General features: G+C 39.3%; 2 protein-coding genes and 1 gene segment (V, D, J or C); 2 read left to right on the forward strand and 1 right to left on the reverse strand.

The window, feature by feature from the left end:
* Positions 1-1,289: 1,289 nt before the first annotated feature.
* LOC121651020 lies at positions 1,290-6,052 on the forward strand. The segment is given in 5 exon segments: positions 1,290-2,183; positions 4,165-4,503; positions 4,589-4,606; positions 4,685-4,791; positions 5,851-6,052. Coding segments are annotated over 5 exon segments (612 nt in total).
* Positions 6,053-9,130: 3,078 nt separating this feature from the next.
* LOC121651011 (multimerin-2-like) lies at positions 9,131-10,558 on the reverse strand. The gene is made up of 5 exons (XM_042002853.1): positions 10,449-10,558; positions 10,298-10,369; positions 10,188-10,218; positions 9,866-10,110; positions 9,131-9,782 (listed from the first exon to the last, which is right to left on the reverse strand). The coding sequence occupies exons 1-5, from the start codon at positions 10,461-10,463 to the stop codon at positions 9,480-9,482; spliced, it is 666 nt and encodes a 221-aa protein (XP_041858787.1). The 5' UTR covers positions 10,464-10,558; the 3' UTR covers positions 9,131-9,479.
* Positions 10,559-12,812: 2,254 nt separating this feature from the next.
* Positions 12,813-18,719, forward strand: part of LOC121650930 (NACHT, LRR and PYD domains-containing protein 3-like) — a 42,516-nt gene continuing 36,609 nt past the window's right edge. Inside the window, exons 1-4 of one of the 2 annotated variants that reach the window (XM_042002778.1) lie at positions 12,813-13,069; positions 14,651-14,723; positions 14,987-15,106; positions 15,306-15,437. In XM_042002778.1, the coding sequence (XP_041858712.1) occupies positions 14,692-14,723; positions 14,987-15,106; positions 15,306-15,437 (284 nt within the window). In that variant the 5' untranslated portion in view covers positions 12,813-13,069; positions 14,651-14,691. The remainder of the gene's footprint in view (positions 13,070-14,650; positions 14,724-14,986; positions 15,107-15,305; positions 15,438-18,719) is intronic. The other variant, XM_042002769.1, reaches the window with a different exon arrangement.

An 18,719-nucleotide genomic window follows, 5' to 3' on the forward strand; every position in this document is an offset into this window, starting at 1 on the left:
CTGATAATGACAAGTTTAGCATCTCCTCTCCCAGAAGAAAATCTCTTTAGGTTTGAACACCAATGTAAAAAACAAAATCTCTGAGGTTGATAATCATTTTGTTGCTTTGTTTGTTACTTGATCAAACTGCTTTGGTCCTGGACAATCGATGAGCCAGATTTTCTTCTTTGTTCTTTGTGGTCAGTGGTCATTTCGGGAAATATTGCCCTTAGCGAGCAGTTGTTGTGACTGTGTGACATTCAGCCGGTTTGCTTGTGTTGTAAAAAGCACACTAAACCAAATGAAGGTCAGCAATTTTTCTGAATTTCCCACTCTATCAAATTGAGTTTCCGCACCAGGTTTATATGATCATTATTTTTTATTTTACCGTTATTTTTTTCTTTGTTTTAACTCCAATGTTTTGTTCATGGTGATCCTTCCGCTGGGGGCTATGGCTGCTCGATCTTCACCGTGGGGATTGCCCGTGGCTGTGATGCTGTCCTCGGCCTGCCGTGATCTGGGTGGTCCCTTTGATGGAGGCCTCGGGGGTCGTGGGTGGGTTTGCTCCAGGTGTGGACAATCCCACTCATGAAGCCAAACATGCAGCATCCAGCCAGATGTTGATTTATATTTATATTTTAAGATTAATATTCAGAGACACAAACAAGAGGTTAGAGTTCATGTTTGCACAGGGGAATGAGGGTAGGGGGTTGTATGCTCTGTCTGTGTGTGTGTGTGTGTGTGTGTGTGTGTGTGTGTGTGTGTGTGTATGTGGAGATCTCACATTATATCTCATCACTGGAGACATAAAAAATTAAAAACTGTGCTCATGTTTTTGTTCTGCTGCTTCCACTTCACATCCATATTGTAACTCAGTTTTATTTTATTTATTTATGTATTTATTTGTTTATTTATTGCTGAATCAAGCAGATTAAACATGAAAGTAGTTCTGGATTTTAAACATGGAGGTCTTTGCCTTTAGCTGGTTTGGTTTACTGGTTGTAAGTCAGGCTCTGGCTCCAACCCAGCAAAAGAAAAAAACCCTGTGGAAAAACATTCTGTACCACTCAACCAGCTGAGCTACTGCCGTTTTACAAGCACTTTCAAGCCCAGGCTTAGACTCCCTGGACAAGGAGGAACCATAAGTAACTAACAACGCTGATCCACTCTGATGTTGTACAGAACAGTTACAGACTGGGTGGAACAAGAAGGTGTGGCCAGTAAACACATCACCTTCCCTTACATAGAAACACACACTTCTCACCCTCTCTGCTTCTTTTAGGCATTATACAAAGGCAGCATGGACTTCACCTGGCCTCTGTCAGCACACACAGCTGCTTACATAGAGCAAGATGGAAACTGAGATATGGGGAAGATGGGGAGGGGAAGGAGAGGCAAGAGAAGCATTAGCGTCTCAGGTTTTTGTACAGTGTTTTTTTACTGTGGGGACAGGAAGCACAGTGATACAATCCAATATGGCTGCTGTACAAAAACTTCTTCACTGGAGAACGATTAGTGTGGGGGGCTGCAGGGTGGTGCGGACACTTGTCAGCAATAAGATAAGTAGAATTTGCAAGGATCTGTCTATGTCCAGGCACTGTGTGAAATGGCAAACTTGTTTTTTAAGTTGAGCTTGTCAATTATGAACACAACTTCGGGTGAAGTGCAAAACTTACTGTTCTTGGTGAGTAAAAAGTCCATTATCCTGGCTAATTCAAATTTAGAATTAAAAAGAAAGGTACTAATTGCACATTGAGGGTGATTTGAGTAGTTAAGAGCTGCTGCTAGCTGAGGCTCAGTCTGGCAAAGGAACCAAACGGACTACTGAAGGCAAGAAATCAACATAAAATGACATAAAACATCAGAAACAGGTTTTGTGTAGAATAATTCTGCTCTGAAGAAGCTTATATGAAACATCTGACACTTTGCTTGTGATGATAAGTAGAAACTGCTACCAGTTAACATCAAAACTGTGTCATATGCTGCAGTTTAAAGAAGAAAAAAATAATTGAAAGTCATTTAAATCTCTTTTGGCTACAGTAGATTACTTTTTAAGATGTTATGCTTAAAAACACAATAAAGCATGAAAATACCCGACCAGGAAGATGAGGAAAGAAGCAGCAGGTGTTTTTGTAACAGGCAGAGAGCTCTGTGTTCATTCAGCCAGGCTCACTTTGGAGCTGGGACCAAAATCACCGTTTTAGGTAAGAAAGTCTGAAATAAATAAACCACTAATATGTCTTATGCTTTCTTAATATGATACAGTAAATGATTTGACCTGGTTTTACTTTGCTGCACTAAACACAACAGTTTGAGAAGTAACTGGGATTATTCTGTCATCTGTTCTCCGTTAAACTACTCTGACACGCCTAACTGGCTCTACGCCCAGATTGTTGCTCTCGCTGGGAGTTCTTGATCAGTTCTTTGAACAACCGCAAGTTTTCTCCTTAGAAAGGGAACCTTACTTTAAGTCTGGGGTACAAACCAGAAGTCTAATAATAAAAATAATAATATTTATAATAATAAATGTTTCTTGTGTGATATTCCTTGTAGCTGCATGTTAGCTGGATTTAATATTTACAAGTTAGACGTTTAAGGGTTTTGAGTAACAGCTTTAGTTTATCATGTGGTGAATTTTAAGACAGTCTCTCCTTTGTCTTTCCTGTAAAGAGCAAAAAGTAACAGCAATGTAGAAACACTCAGGTCAAAAGTTAAGAAGTAGCTCAGTATTTTCTTCACACCAACATTTTTAAATGAAGCGTGTATGTCTGCTGTGCCTTTGATTTACTTTCTTGTCAAATCAAACAAACAACAAAATAAATCATTAGTCCTAAAAACTATTGACTGTAATGTCTGTAATATGATTATGATGACTGAACTCGAGCAACGTCATCTGTAAAAGTCTTTTGTTAAGAATTCTCCCAAAACTCATAACAGATCCAAAAATCTTCAGGCTTTTCTAAACAAATTCTTTTTTCTCTTCCATTTCACGGAAAATGAAGTAAGCCTGTACTAACTAAGTCAAACCTCCAAGTTCTATTTATCTTTCAGCAGCTTACTTTTATTTTGTCTAATTAGGCCAAAAGAAGAAAAAAAACCTCCTAAAACAATAAAACACAGAAAATAAACTGTGGGACTCTAACTCAGAAAATCAGGCTAAAAGTTTTCACTCAGAGGAGATGTTCATTTTAAATTCAAACATTCTCCCTGAATTCACCATAATATGTTTATTTTTCAGTTTAATTCACTTAATTGTGCAGTAGTTGGAATTGGTTGTGAACAACTCCAAAGTTTCTGGACTTGAATTCAGAAATAAAGGTTATTTACTTTATTTATTATTTTATTGTAAAAAAAAAAAAAAAAAAAAAATCCATATCACGTAAGGAGAAATTTGAGAACAGTCTATAAAACTGAGTATTTTCTGAAGTAAAAGTAAAAAGTGTAGGTAAAAGAGGTTGTCTTTAATCCCATTTACTACACACATAGCTTCAGGATACAGGTAACTTTTTAACTACAGCAAACAAACTGAAAACAATTTACAAAAACTTAGAAGATCAGCGTGTTACATCTAACATGCTAACATAATTAAAATTACAAACCTTCAAAGCATTTCTATTAGTAATAACATAATTAAACATGAAGATGTCTTTGTAGCTACTTTTTAATTTATATTTTAGAGTAAAATTTATTAAAACCTTTAGGTGTTACCTAAAAATTTTAATTAATCACTTTATATTAATATTTGACTTGGAATTTACTTTACAGAAGTAAAATTAAAGCAATCGTAAAGCTTTCTATTTACAACCTTTCATGACGTTTTTTTTACGGTAGTATGTGAGTAATCCTCGGACTGAAAGACTGGCTGCTGTTCAGCAGGTTTTAGTTATTCTTAGCTGCCTGGCAATGCTTTTTTTTAGTGAGAATCCATAAACGCGCTGATAGTTTTAGAAAAGTTACTTCCTGTTTATTTAGGTTAGCTGGTTTAACTCTGTGGCTTCAGTAACTATCAGTCATTTCTATTAAAATCTATCTTTGTTCATTCAGAAACTGACAGCAATATAAAACTCTTTCCAGATTTTGTGCTAAGCTAACTAGCCGCTGACTGCAGGCCAACACATTTAGGCCATGAAGCGCCGTTCACACACTGTCCGGTTAATCACACTCCCTGGTTTCTTCTCCTGCCAGAGTCGGGCCGCACGTCTGAAATACCAACAGTGAAGGTGCTTCAACCCTCCAAAAAGGAGTGTGACGACAGGACAGACAAGACAAAGAAGACGACTTTGGTGTGTGTTGTCTCTGGTTTCTATCCAGACCATGTGAGTGTGTCCTGGCAGATTGATGGGTCACTCATGGCGCATGGCGTGGTGACGGATGGTGCTGCCCGACGGGACGGTGAATATTACAGCATCACAAGCAGAATGAGGGTCTCCACCTCCCAGTGGTCCACACCCTTCAAAAACTTTACCTGTACCGCCGTCTTCTTCAATGGGACAAACTCTGTTACCTACTCAAACTGGATCATAGGTACGTTACTGTGTTTTTAAGCAACATGAAATTCTAGAGACGCGTTTCCTTTAACTAACATCCCATTTTCTCCCACCATGATCAGGAGCTGATGGAGTGAGAGGTGAGTTTGGTCTGAGTTTCTGAGCCAAAGTATCGACTGTTGATGGTTTAATGACGGAAATCTTGATATTTTTTACAGAAAAATATCTACGAATCACACAAGCTGCCAAACTGTCCTACCTGGTTTTGATCATGAAGAGCAGCATCTATGGACTCGTGGTGGTGTTCATGGTGAAGAAGCTTCAGGTTTGTTTAGAATCACTGTATTATTGAAAATTGTCACATATGCAAGACAGAATAATAACTTTGCATGCAAGTGTCACTAAAACTGGTGTTAATTAAAGCTGTGAGGCTTTAAATACGCTTTTAAATAAGTATTGTGCTGTAAGTGTGATTAATCATGAGTCATTTACAGCTGGCTTTTTTTATTTTCTCATATTGTTTAGATGTTTGCATTTATCTGTCAATGCCGGTTTTTTCCATCTTGCTAAATGTAGTGTTGTTTATTTCTTTTATACGTTTTTGTTTCTTTCAGATTAATTTCTGAAGGCATTTGGTTATATTTGGGGTTTATTCATTTTTGATTAGCTAAAACCAAGAACACAATCTTTTTTAAAAACAATAGAAAAAGAAAGGAAAAGAAAAGAGAAAACAACTCATCCACACCAAGCTAAGACAAGCTTCACCTCCTGCTGTGAAATAATGCCTGCTGCTGTATAATACCGAGTCAGTGGCCTAAAAAACAAAAAAATTTGTTTCATTTAGTTAAATATTCCAGAAAATTTTATTTATTAACATGTGAGGTCATTTTGTTCAGTATCTGCTGCTGTTATGTTAAAAATGTTCCGGTATTTTAGTTAATTCTCCCTTTCGTGTTTAAAACTTTTAACACAATATATTAATAAGTAAACTGGTATTTTTCCTCTTCTTCGTCAGGTCTTCAGTACAGTTAAAAAAGAAAATTATGCTCCTAAATGTGCTGCAAAAACTCTATAAAATGAATTTCTTTTGCTAAAATAAATAAAAAAAAAGTTTAAAGTTATTTTTTCCATATGTGTTATTATTATTGTTGTTGTTGTTTTTTTATTTCTTCATTGCTTTTTAGGAGAATAATTTAAATGATGAAGGAACAACATGTCCCAACATTTATATTTAGATGTGGCATTTGTGTCTGACATAGTTAGATTTATTCAGTAAGTTTCACATAAAACTGATTTTAGATAAAAGAAGGAGAGAAAGAAAAGTCGTGTAAAATGTAGACACTTCGTTAGATGACTGATGTGTTTTCATCTGTTTGTTTCACAGGTTTCATCTGGAAAAGAAAAGAAGTGAGAGCTGAGCTGAACTAAACCTGAACCGGTCCGAGGGAGAGTTTTTTGCTTTAAACGTAAACTTTCTGACTGTAAGCAAACGGACACGAAGTCCGGCGCCTGCTGATGATTCATTGTGGTCTCTGTGTGGGATTGTGTTCTGCTTTCTTTCTGAATTAAAAAGAGTTTGACAGAGAGTGTGGGTATTTCTATTAAGACACTCTTGAATGCCAACAGATCACAGATTAACCCTTACATAGTTATTAGTATTGTTTCTGAGAGTACAGGGACTCAAATTTAGCATGGAGCTATTTTTAGCTGCTTATCTGTAGCTTTTCTGAGAACATGAGAGTACGGGCTTACATGAACTCTACTAACTGGACCATCTGCAGAATTGATCTTTTCCACTGATCGACAAACCAAAAACATAGTTTAACCTAGAACTTTTCAGAGGATTCTTCGTATGCTGATTTTTTTTCCACATTCACATGTGTCTATTCTTTGTGAGTAAAACTAGTGGAAGTGGAAGGCTTTACAAAAATAAGTCAATGTTAAAATGTCAGTTAACCTCAGCTCAAAGCAACAGGAAATCAATATTTTCATCTCTGTGGAGGAGAAGGTTGAGGACGCTGCTGCAGGGCATGGAGCAACAGCAGAAGAGAGGATGTGGTCACAAGGCAACGCTGCAGGTTGCTGAGAAATGAAAGAGGTGCAGATGTAACCGTAACCATTGTGAGCTTCACCTGCATCTGTGCAACCTCCCTGCTGGCTGCTTCGCTGCAAACCGAACAGCTGTGACTGGGTCAACTGACGCTACGGTGCTGTGCAGCTGGGCTACAGTAGACGGTAAAAAAGTGAACCTGAGCAGGTTTCCAGGTGTTTTAATAGAGGTGTCAAGCAGATAAATATCTCATGAAGCCATCAGCTCACGATGATGATGGATGCCTCTATCAGTGGTCAGAATCAGAAGAATCCAGGGATAGCCCCACAATCACCTTAGAAACACCATGAAGTGAACCTAAGATAGTCTATGAAAGGAAGAGAGAATACTTCACTATAAAACCTCCTTCATCTCCATGGAAACCAGCAGGACCTTCATGGTTCATTTCGAACAAAGGCAGAGTCGTAGGAGAACACAGCTGAGTTTTTAGTGCTTGAATCAAAGTTTTCACCACAAACAGCAACAGTAAGACATGATTTCTTACAGAGTTTCTGTCCCACAGTGATGAGACAGACATCTTTGTAACCAGCAGAGTCTCTGCTTTCATCTGGCACCGCGTTTGTGTGGTTTGCTTGAAGTGGAGAAATTAGTAGAAGCTCTAAAGTGGAGAGAGCTGTTCTTATGTCTTACATTGCCATACAATTGCTTGGGCTTTGAACTCTGTTTGGTTTGGATTCCAATGCTTGGTAGAGTCTTTTAGCCGAGTTTCTCAGCATCATGTTACATGTTACATGCTACATGTTAGGATTGATGCTTCCAAACATCTTCTGTATTGCACGCCTCTGCTGCCACTGGTACAGGGAACGGAGTGAAGGCTAATCTGTGATGTTTTGTTTCAGGTCGCAGAACAATCAAGGTAATATTTTAGGTTGACTCTAATAAGATTAATTGTGGTGGTGACTAGTTTACAGTGTGTGAAAAAGTTCTGTTGCAAGACTCAGGTTGTCCAACAGGCTCAACATCCTCATCTCCAAGGCCCTCACATACACCCTACGATACCCTGATCATAGCTGATAACTGACCTGAACTTCATTTGTTAGGATATAATGCAACTATCACTATGCCACATATCCACATGTTCTTGTTTATCATTGATTTATGCTGCAATAATGAATCTTTTCATCTGCTCTTTTATTGTTAATGGTCCATAAATTATATAAAAGCAGCTTGTGGTGATGAATTGAGCTATTTCACTCACTTCATGTGAACATTTTGCAAAATGGCTGCAATATGCAATGTCCCAATGTCCCAATGTCCCAATATCCAGATTTTTTTCAACCAATAATTTTAAAGATTATGTACCAAATTTGGTGCTTTAATCATGTATTGTACAATAGGTTACCTACTCCTCGCCACTAAGATGGTTTTTTTAATGATCTCCAAAAAAGATGAAAACTCTACAGTTGCTTGTAGCACCAGTTCACCACACAAACAGCAGTATGTGCATTTATTCCTCCTCATGCAGCTTTATGTGTTTTAAGGTCACCAATCTGGCCCTCTTGAATGGTAGCTTGCATGATGGTTGATGCACCAGGTGTTTTGGTGTCATTTCGTGTCAGTCATGCATCTCCTGATTTACACAGTGTGAATTAAAAACCAGTAAGAGCTCCAGAGTAGAGCAGAGAGTAGTGTGTGAGATTCTCCATCTCTATAGACAAATTTACTACCTATTATACTGGTATATATGCCACAAAACACCATATCTTGCATATCCTATTTCCTGTATCTGTTCTTATAATCTGGAAGTAATCTGAACCTGCAATGCTGCATAGACAATTGCTAAATGCTGATTTCTGTATAACGTTCAATGTGCCTGTGCTGACTTCACAATTCATTCATGCAACGACCAGAACATCAAGTTTTAGCTAAGAAAGTTAGCTGTTGTTTGGGAGCTGCAGTACTTTAATTGTAAATCTTATCTGAGCCTGTATATGCAGTATTATTATGCGAGAAAGAGGTAAGAATGTCAAAATTATTTCCAGGAGAAACTTTTGATATGTTGGTTGAATCAAAAGCTGTTCTCATTGTTCTCATTTACAGCGGAGAACAGAGAAACGGGAGTGTCCTGGCTGGTCACTGTGGATGTGGACCCTTAGAAACTTGAAGCTCTTTACCCACTCCTGAAATGTTTTCGAATCTCTTCACGTCCACTACCATCTTCTTGATCTCTGCTGTATTCTGCTGCATGTTGTTTATGTGACTTCACCTCAGATACTGCTCCACAAAAATAAACAGCCTTGTAAATCTGGGAACCCTCTGCATTACACAACTCCAGCCTGCTTTTCTCACAGCTACTTATAGACCTTCTGAATACTGTTTGTTATCCTCACTGCCAGGGGTCCAATGAGCAAAGAGTTTTCTGACAGTTTTTTAACTGAAAATGTTGTATTTCGATGAGATAAATGGCTACTTGACTATGCTGCAGATATAAACTTTAAACATGTCTCCATCTGTTGGAGACTCTCACTCATTGCGGTCACACCACTGATTTTTGCCTCAGTTATTTCAGTCTTTACATCATAATATGAAACAAACAGGGGAAAAACATTTTTATTTAATATAATTCATTTTATTTGTTCTTTGATTTATCCTGAGATCAAACAGGTAAAAAACACTGTAGTTAGCTTTTGCTGCTAGCATGCAGCAACCAGCTGTTGATACAATTCTTTAGGCAGAAACACTGCAGTTTGCAATCAAAACATTTTTTATGGTAAAACAGGGAGTTGAGAGTATATCCTCTTAAAAATGATGACACTATAAATTTATTTATATGCTACATTTAAAGATGCAATCTCATAAATCTGAACACCTTGAAAGATAAAAAACTCAAGGAAATATCTGCAAATATAGTGAACATACTTGCATAAAAACTCTATTTATCCCTCAGTCACCTTTTGACATGGTTATTCCCAGAGGAAGAGGCAGAGCAGCATGATGAAGAACACACCGGACCCAGCGGCTCTCCGGCCTGCAGAGCTGGGCGCCACTCTGTGGCTCAGACTTGGTAGCGGGCAGGAGCTGCCATACCTCCCTCCCAGCGTGGAGGCACCCTGACTTGCCAGAAGGATGCCAGAGAAGGTGATTGTTTTGGATGTGGTGCTGGCCCAGGCACAGCTCCCTGCTCTCTGTTTTATCCAGACCTGATCTCCTTTCTTCAGTTTCTCCATGTAGTAACAGGTGTTGAGGGTCGTGTCACCACCAGACACCTGAGAGGTGTGAATAAAGACTTTAATTTTTATTTGGATTTTTAACTAGATTGTCTTGGAAATGTTATGTTGTTTTTATGTACCTGAGCATGACATTTCATCCTCTCATCGCCGTTGACCATAAAATCCCAGTTGTTGTTGTGTGGCCCACGGCACAGCTGGGCTACAAACACAAACTGATAGATTCCAGCGATCGGTGCGGTAAACACCCCTGTGTTGTTATCATAGGCAGAACCTTCATTTACCAACACCTGATTAAGGATGACCGGGTTGAACATAACATCTCTCAGCTGTCCCTGATGTGCGACGTAAAAGAGAACAGCGCTCCCTGCAACATAAATTTAAAGTTTCTTATTAGACATAAACACACTGCATCTTTGTTTAAACCACAGAAATACACCTTACCCTGCTGTCTGTCTGCTGTCTGATGGGAAACCTGTGAAGATCAAAAACAAGTTGGTTATTTTGCTTTACTACCAAGAAATTTTAATAGATAAACAGCTCAGGTCACTAACCTGATTCACAGGGCCTCCAAAAACCAAACTGGTTCCACACAAAACTGAGAGAGCAACAAGAAAGAAACGCCTCTGCGACAAACAACAAACAACATCTGTAAGTAAAACACAAGCTGTGAATAACATTAAACCAACAGATCATTATTTAGACCTTAGTGGCATTCATCGTCCTGCTGAGGGTTTAACAGAACCGGCAAAGCGTCTCTGCACCAAGCAGACAAAGTCCACCTGCTGCTACAGAGTCTGTTTGACTAGCACCCACACACACACCCACACACACCCACACACACACGCACACAGAATCTGTATGACCAGGAACCTAATCTGTCTCCTGTTGCACGTCGCGATGAACCTGAAAAACCGGGATGAACTGGACCGGCGGGGGCCAGTGACTTTCCAGGATCCTCTTTCGGAATCATGTCTTTCCTACGGTCAAAAATTTCAGGGACCTCCGTTCTCTGGGCATCCTGAGAAACACCAGACAACTTTAATTCCTCAGCAAAGTTCATCCAACTCACGTCTGACGGAGTGGAACATCTGTGGACTTGCTTTAAACAAATCTCAATTTCCTTCGACTGCTGAGACACATCTTCCCAATAGGGAAATAAAATTTTAATTTAAATAAGACTAGAAATACTCACAGATGTCTGGAAATTTGTTCTGTACATGTACCACAGTCTGAAAAAATAAAACCAACCTTTTTTGAAAGAAAACAGGCTATAAAACATATTCGGAATAATACTGAAACTTTCAGAATGAGACAAGACACGTTGCTTTATTTTCCATTTTTGAAGCTTTGAAAGTTCAGAGCTTCCCTGTTCCCTTAGAGTATGGGTTCTGACGGTTAAACTCAGAAAAAGACAAGCCTTGTAACTCTTTCCTAAAATGCGTTCATAGAACTGTGACATCATTCTACCACCCCATAGGCTGGCATTTTTTACCGTTAGTTTTGAGACTCTGTAGAGCGCAGGTGTCTTGCATTTAAATTATCTCAGATAGCTGGAGAACAATATTGTAATTCTTAAACCACACTACAGACATCTGCTGATCCTAATGAACCAAGGTCTGGAAACTGACCTCTCTGACAGGTCTCCCTTTTTTAAAAAAGTAGAGTCCACAACGGGATCCTCTGTAAGACAAGGCTTCCATCTGGGACAAGACATGATTTTTAGTGTTCGATCACATCTCTCTAATAGAACAGGACAGGTGCAGGAGCCTGATTGTTGGAAGCAAGGGTTGCTTCCTAGAGACACACATAGAGGCAAACTAGCATCAGAGGACCTCACTGACTCACACTTTGCCTTCTTGCTTAGGGGATTGCTTTGTTTTGCTTTGCTTTGCTTTGGTTTGTATATGGATTGCTTCGTTAAATAAACCACCACTACCAACAGGAACATGCGTCACTCCCCACGGACAACAACTCCCAATCACTTCCTCACATGTCACTTCCTCCCTCAGGATAGGACTACAACCCATGATCCAGGACTACAACTCCCATCACACACATACATTACGTCCTCCCTCAGGATAAGACTACAACCCCGTCACACACGGGTCACTTCCTCCCTCAACACCTATGGTCCTGTTGCCGTGCAGATTGTCTTTTTGATTGAGAACAATGGATGATCAACCTTACAACACCATAACAACAGCTGTGTTTACATCAAGTGATCATAACAGACACGCCCCTCTCTTACACCATCATTAATACAGGTGCACCAGGTGACCTGTCAAATTTGACGTAAGGAGATTTTAATTCTCTTCCCTGCACTGCTTCGCGTTGTGATAAATCCCCGTGTTCTCTAGTTTATATTCCGCTACGAGCCTTTAAAACCTCTTTGACTATCCTCTGTGGTATGAACGGTCAGAAGAGCTTTGACCTCCTCTTCAGTTCATTTATCGCATGCTCTGTTGTTGTCGTCCGTAGCTGCAACAGTGGTTTTTAATAATGGTGGGGACATAAGAAGCTGAAATCTGGCAAAGGGCATAGCTACAAATCACCAAACACCTATGTCATGTGGGTCCCAATGGAACCCCGAAAAGACAATGCCTTGGAGTGGGAGCTAAAATGGTTATAGAAACTGAAGGCCTTTACCCCTGGTTCCTATCTGTCTGAATGTACGAAAAAATGGTCTGGCTCCTGAAAACGTTACAGGAACTTCAAAAAGTTCCTACACAGGGAAAGTCCCTTATGAGCTTGGATGGAAGAAACATCCAGAGATGAGACGTTGTTGAAGTTAGCTTCTGATCTGTAATATACAAAAAAGGCCAAATCCACCAGGTCCTGCTAAAAAAAAAAAAAAAAAAAACACCTAAATTATTCTACCGAGCTGGTAGATTCATTGAAACACAGCGTCTGATATGTGAAACCTTTATTCTATTTATGAAAACGTATACAAGGTCCATTTACTTATGTATTGTTAGCATAGACCACAATGCCCCCCCATTTTTTGCTTTAACCCCCTCACAAATCACCATAAATGTCTCCATTTCTTCAAGAACTGTATTCTGTTGTTTTGCAGGATCTGGAAAAGCAGAATGTTGACTTCAAACAACGGAGACATGTGGTTATGTCTGGTTTCCAAAAGAAAAGGAAGCGCAACTGAAAACTGCTGCTGTATTTTTTCCCATTAAACCAGTAAAGGGAAGTTGAATTTGCTCTAACAGCAACTCTGGAGATGCTGAGGGTAGTGTTATCTTTTTACAAAGTCACCAGAGGTTGTGTTCAAGTGGACAGTCTTCCTCAACACGGTGGACTGGTTTAAAAAAAAAGTAAGTTTCAGCTTTGTTTTTAGTAACTTTACTGTTTATTTTTGTTCTGTAACGTTTGGAAAACATTTAAATTTCTCATTTTAGATTAAACCTTTGATCACTCTTGTATTTGAAGAGAAATCTACATGATTAACAGATAATTCATGAACTTGAATCAAATGTCATGTTGATCATCTGAAGTTTGTTTTTCTCAAAAACAAAACAAAAAGAAAAAAAAAACTACGTCTCCTTTTTCTAGATCCAAAGTGTTGTTTGTACTGTAGCCCTGTATATAGAGAGGGCAGTGGTAGACGAAACTGAAGACAGTTTATATGTGTAAACAGACCCCCTTGTAACTTTTATAGTGAACATCTACTGTATCCGATACCTTTGAAATTTTGGTCGAATTTTAAAAATTGTATAAAAAATAGCCATTGTAATATTCAGCAGTTTATTTTACAAGGACCATTTAAATCCTGATTATTTAGATCTATCTAAATGGAAATGGGATTAAAAATCAGCGTCAGCCATGTTTTGTTCCTTGTCTTTTCCTTATCAACCCATGCAGTAAACAACACCACATGAAAACAGCTGTAAGTGTTCTGGATGCATTGGTTTCCCTTTCCCTCCCCATAATGTGAGCGTGTTTTTGTATGATTTATTTTCTGTCTGATACATTGATTGTAATAGTACCTTTGCCTACATCACTGAGTTTGCAGTTTTTCCTGTGGTCTTTAATAATAATAGAACACATGCAGAGAGGCACAGCCACGGCTATATTTGGTAAAAAAAAGTTGTTGACAAATGTGCGGATTTAAGATATTAGTATACGACGGTAACATGTACTAACACTCAACTGAGTCTGACATGAAGTTCCATTAACCTTTTTTATAAAATTTGTTAATTATTTGAGATGTAGGCACAGCTACAGTAGCATTATCTCCTGTGTTGAGAGTGATATAGGCTGCTTTAGGTTTTCATTACAATAGGTTTTTTTTCTTTAATTTATCTTTATTTTTTTATTTGAAAGTGTGCTGATCTTCTAATGTACTGTACTGAGTTAACACAAGTTTTAAAAATGCAGAGTAGATGCAATATATTTCATTTTTCTAAATAAACTTGCTCCACTGCACTGCAGAAACCAGTTTGTAGAATCAGAACCACTGTGAGCTTCTACAGATCCTCCACTAAGACTACAGCCAAACTGGAACCAGTTTATCTTTCTTAAACATCATTCTTTAGTTTCTGTTGCAAAATATTTTGTCCTGTTTCCTGTTTTTAAAAGTTCCATTTCATTTAGTAGCTGCAAGTGAAAATGAATGAAGCTTCTGCTCAAAGTCAGTTAGTGTCAGTGAATGGAAATGTCCATCATCATCATCATTGTGTGCTGGGCTGCAGCTCCATGCCTCCATCTAGAGGTCTAATCAAAGAATTCCAGCAGCTGACGGTGGTTTCCTCTTCCTCACACTGCTGTCTGACTGCACTCAACAGTCAGAGCCAAGAGCCAATCAGATGAGAAGCAGCTGATCTTTTTAAAGCATAAACGGTGGAGAGGAGGATTTCAGATGATGTGCAGATGAGTAACTTGTGATTCCTCCACAGATAAGAGAGGAGTGTGTGTGATCTGATGTGAATTCAGCAGCATGGATCAGTGTGAGCAGCATAAGGCTCAGAGGTGAGATGACCATCTCTAACTGTCCTTGGCTCCTCTTCATGTCAGAACTCACCAAACCAGTTTTCTTCACCGGAATCAACCTAAACCTGAATCTGAACCTGGTCCTGAACCTGGATTTGGACCTAAACCTAGCTGTGTGCAAACATGCTGCCTTTGATTTTAAATTAGACAAAGAGTAAAAATTCTTAAACTATCAAAAAAATGAATGAATGAAAATGTTAATGGTTGGAACACTTGAACTGAACATGTGTGCTTTCTTTTAGGATCCATCAGAAACCAGAACCTGAACCTCACCATGAACCTGGACCTGATCCCAGTTGTTTGTCCTGTAAAAGCAACCAATCGAACGATTTTTTAATCGACTTTAAAACAGACCATCAGAGGTAAGATGTATGGAAATGTTGTTAGTGTGTAAAATGTGGCTTTGAACACTTTTTAACATGTTTCATGTGATCTTAGCTTTTTTCTATGTTAATATGTGAAATGTTGTTTTATGGGAGACTGAGAGGAGAAACTTGTCATAATGTTTTTATTGCTGTGACACTTTAACTGAACATGTTGGCTTCAATGTTTTGCTGTTAGTATCTATGAAAGACCTGAACCTGAACGTCAAAGTCAATACGAACCGGGCACTGAATCTGAACCCAGCTGTGTGTCCTTTAAGAGCAACGTGTCAAAAGAAGCGTTTATCTTCTTCAAATCAGACCATCAGAGGTAAGCTGTATGCAAATGCTTAACAGTTTTTATTTCAGCATGTAGCATGTGATCTCAGCTCTTTTTCTTATTTCTGTGTTCATATGTGAAGTGGTGGGTGCTGGGTGTGTTCCACAAATACAGCAATTAATGTGGAAAAAGTCTATTTCAAAATAAGTGCCTGTGTATAAAGATAATTATTATTATATGCTATTATTAGTAGTACCTGCTTATTCCAAAGGCAGGTCACAAGGGTTGGAGCCTATTTTCAGTTGCTATCTGGGACGAGATCATCAGTCCATCACAGACAGATAAACAACCGTTGGGCAGGTTGGGATGCAGAAATGATTGACAGACAGCAAATCAGCTCACAAGAAAGATGAAAAGCGAGATTTACAAAGCAGCTACGCCACAGAGCGTCTTTGAGGTGGAAGATTTTCCACCTCCAGAATCCGCTCAGCTACACATGAACCAGGTGGTCCTGAACCGTATCAGTCTGAGCCGTTAGCGCTGTTAGCTGCCTGTCAGCAGCTCCAGCAGCTCTGGAAAGCTGGACTAGTGTTTTGACAAGTTGCCCAGAGTACTAAAACTATAGTATTTATGTTCATTCATACTCATAAAAATAAAATTATGCATTAGTAGACTTACCCTGAAATCAATTTATCTCCAACACTTCCTTTCTTGGATTGAAGATGATGAGAAAGCATGGTGTGGAGCAGTCCGGTGCATAGAAAGTCACTCTTTGGATTTATGGTGACAGTCTTGTTGAACTCAGCTTATCCCAGCAATGCACAGCAACAAAAAACAAAAAGAAAACACATCACCTGACCAGTTTTTCCTTAGCTAGGTCATTATTTTTATTAACTATTTTAAACGAACACTGTTAATTTAAATTGGATTAGTGTGGATCAGATAATGGATTAGCTTTATCTGGATTATAGTTGGACCACAATGAAGTGGGTAGACAATGTCTGTAAAAGTGACTTGAGATAATACAGTGTGAATAAAGTTGAACTGAATTAAATATTTTTCTCTTAATTTGGTTCAACTCCATCATTCAGAGAGACTGACCTCTAAACTTAGTTTTGGCCCATTGTGAATGCATCATATATTCAACACATGCAGTACACACCACAAGAGCAAGGCGGGCAAGGCAACTCATTACGTTAGCCTAGCGCTAGCTTAGCGACTGTTAGCAATGTTCATGATAGTACAACTTTTCTAAGAGAAATACTCAGCCATACAGTTGGAAAGTTATTCACTAGTCAGTATATATATAAATAAGGAGTATAGTGGGGTTATTTTGGTGCTCACCAATGTGTCAAAATCTGCTTCTCTGGCAGCGATAATGTCAAATTCAGATTTTTAATATGACGTGTACTAACTTTGTTGTTTATGCATTAACATGAGTAATTAAGGTGGTAATTTGAAATTTCAAATCTTCTATGCAGGGTCTTGTTGCCAGTTGTCGCTCATCTCCCTGTTACGCCTGTCACTGTACCCGTCCACATTCCCACAACCAGTTCTCCACTTCCTTCTGCTAATAAAGTCCTTTGCCTGGCCACTTGCTGTTGCTCTCTGTTACGTTTGGTCCTTGCACCAGTGCCACTGCACATTCCAGTCATGCTGCTCCTGCTGCTCTTGATGTTTCGAGCTTGTTGCTGCCCTTCTTGTCACCTGGGGCCTCATTTATAAAGCTGGCATAGGTACAAAAACCAGCGTACGCCAAATATAGTCAACTTTTGGGTTTTATAAAAACCAAACTTGGCAGGAGAATGTTCCTACCTCCACGGAAACTCTGACACTAGCGTACGTACAAACGTTGTACAAAGGTCCAGAATAAAATCAAGGATGAGGTGATGAGGTGGAGAGTCTGCTGCCAACACGTAATAGTCAGTAAAAGAAAATGTGAGAAGTAAGCTTTGGTCATTTATTCTGAGATCCAGCAGAGCGGGACAGACTGGGAGTCTAGAACGCTTATGAAACACACAAGAGGTGGATTTCATTCATTTATTTATTCTTACACAATCCTTTTGTAATTGTTCCATCAAGACAATCTCTATTTCCTGCAACTCCTTGGCCTCATTGTTAATAGCGGTGATGGTGTCCATCTGCACCTGCAGGACTTCCTCTGAGGACACCGCCGACCCACCTGGAACACCCAGGAACTAGAAAGAAATATTATTTAACACTAAATAAACTGCTACCAATCTCAGATGTATCTGTACATGTTTATTTTAGACATTAAAACATAAGACTACATTACCGGCATCATTACTGTCATTTAGCAGATGCTTTTCTCCAAAAGGATTTACTGTGGGCTGCAATGTCTTGCCTAAAGCCCCAAATGGAAGGTGTTACTGTTCACCCCTGGGGGATTTGAATGTCCATTTTTCCCTCTCGAGCCATCATGCAAATGATGTGATGAATATGTATCATAGCCATTTACCGGGCCATTTATAGCCACCATGTGCGCCCACTTTAGAGTTGATTCTTATTTATAAACGAAAAAAGTCGTAGGACGTGCGTGCGCATGCTTTGATAACTCTGAAAGTTGAAGTGCGCCGCATTTCCTTTTTGCACTGCAGACACCACCTGTAGTTTGCTTTGCTACGCACAGTTTGATAAATGAGGCCCCTGCTGCGCTTCTGTCTGCCTGCTCGCTCAGAAGGAAGGAGAAGGAGAAACAAAGACAACCCACGAGCAAATCTCCTCCTTCCCAGTTGCATTCTAATCACCTAATCTTTATTATACATGGAGGGATGAGTAGGGTGGAGAGCACACAAACACACCTGTGTGACATAAGAAAACTGAGATCCTTGAAGTCTGTAGATGTTGTAGATGTTTTGTAAGTCGATTGTGGAAGTGAAATTATCTGCAGCAGCATCACAACTACAGACTGAACAAACTAATCAAGAAGGCTGGTTCGTGAAAGCTGGACCCAAATGCAGGACAAGTGGATCTTGGAATGATTACCAATGATTTAATCAAACACAAAATTTCTCAGAAGCAGAAAAACACAAAGAACAAAATTAACAAAATGCCAAAGCCAAACAAAACAGTCCAGAAGACAGGGTCTCCAATGGGGTGGCCCAGATTAAGGCGGAGAAGCTACAGGACACCAGGGTGGAGCAGGTGCAAGACCTGGCAGGAGCAGTGTCAGGAGTTGCTGGAGTTGAACTGGGCGCTGAAGCACCGGTGAATGGTGCACTAGAGACATGGGCTTGTAAAATGAAGCAGGCCTTGAAAGAAGAACTCAAGCAACGAAATTTGATGTCCCGATGGGTCCTGTTTTGTCCAGTT

The sequence above is a fragment of the Melanotaenia boesemani genome, chromosome 2 (genome assembly GCF_017639745.1).
Source record: "Melanotaenia boesemani isolate fMelBoe1 chromosome 2, fMelBoe1.pri, whole genome shotgun sequence".
In the NCBI taxonomy this organism is placed as follows: Eukaryota; Metazoa; Chordata; class Actinopteri; order Atheriniformes; family Melanotaeniidae; genus Melanotaenia; species Melanotaenia boesemani.

Bases quoted from the DNA above. Each gene is read 5' to 3' on its own strand.
- LOC121651011 (XM_042002853.1), bottom strand. The intron at 10,219-10,297 runs GTTAGTGACCTG...TGATCTTCACAG, and splicing joins TTGGAGGCCCTGTGAATCAG to GTTTCCCATCAGACAGCAGA. The intron at 10,111-10,187 runs GTAAGGTGTATT...TTTATGTTGCAG, and splicing joins GACAGCAGACAGACAGCAGG to GGAGCGCTGTTCTCTTTTAC.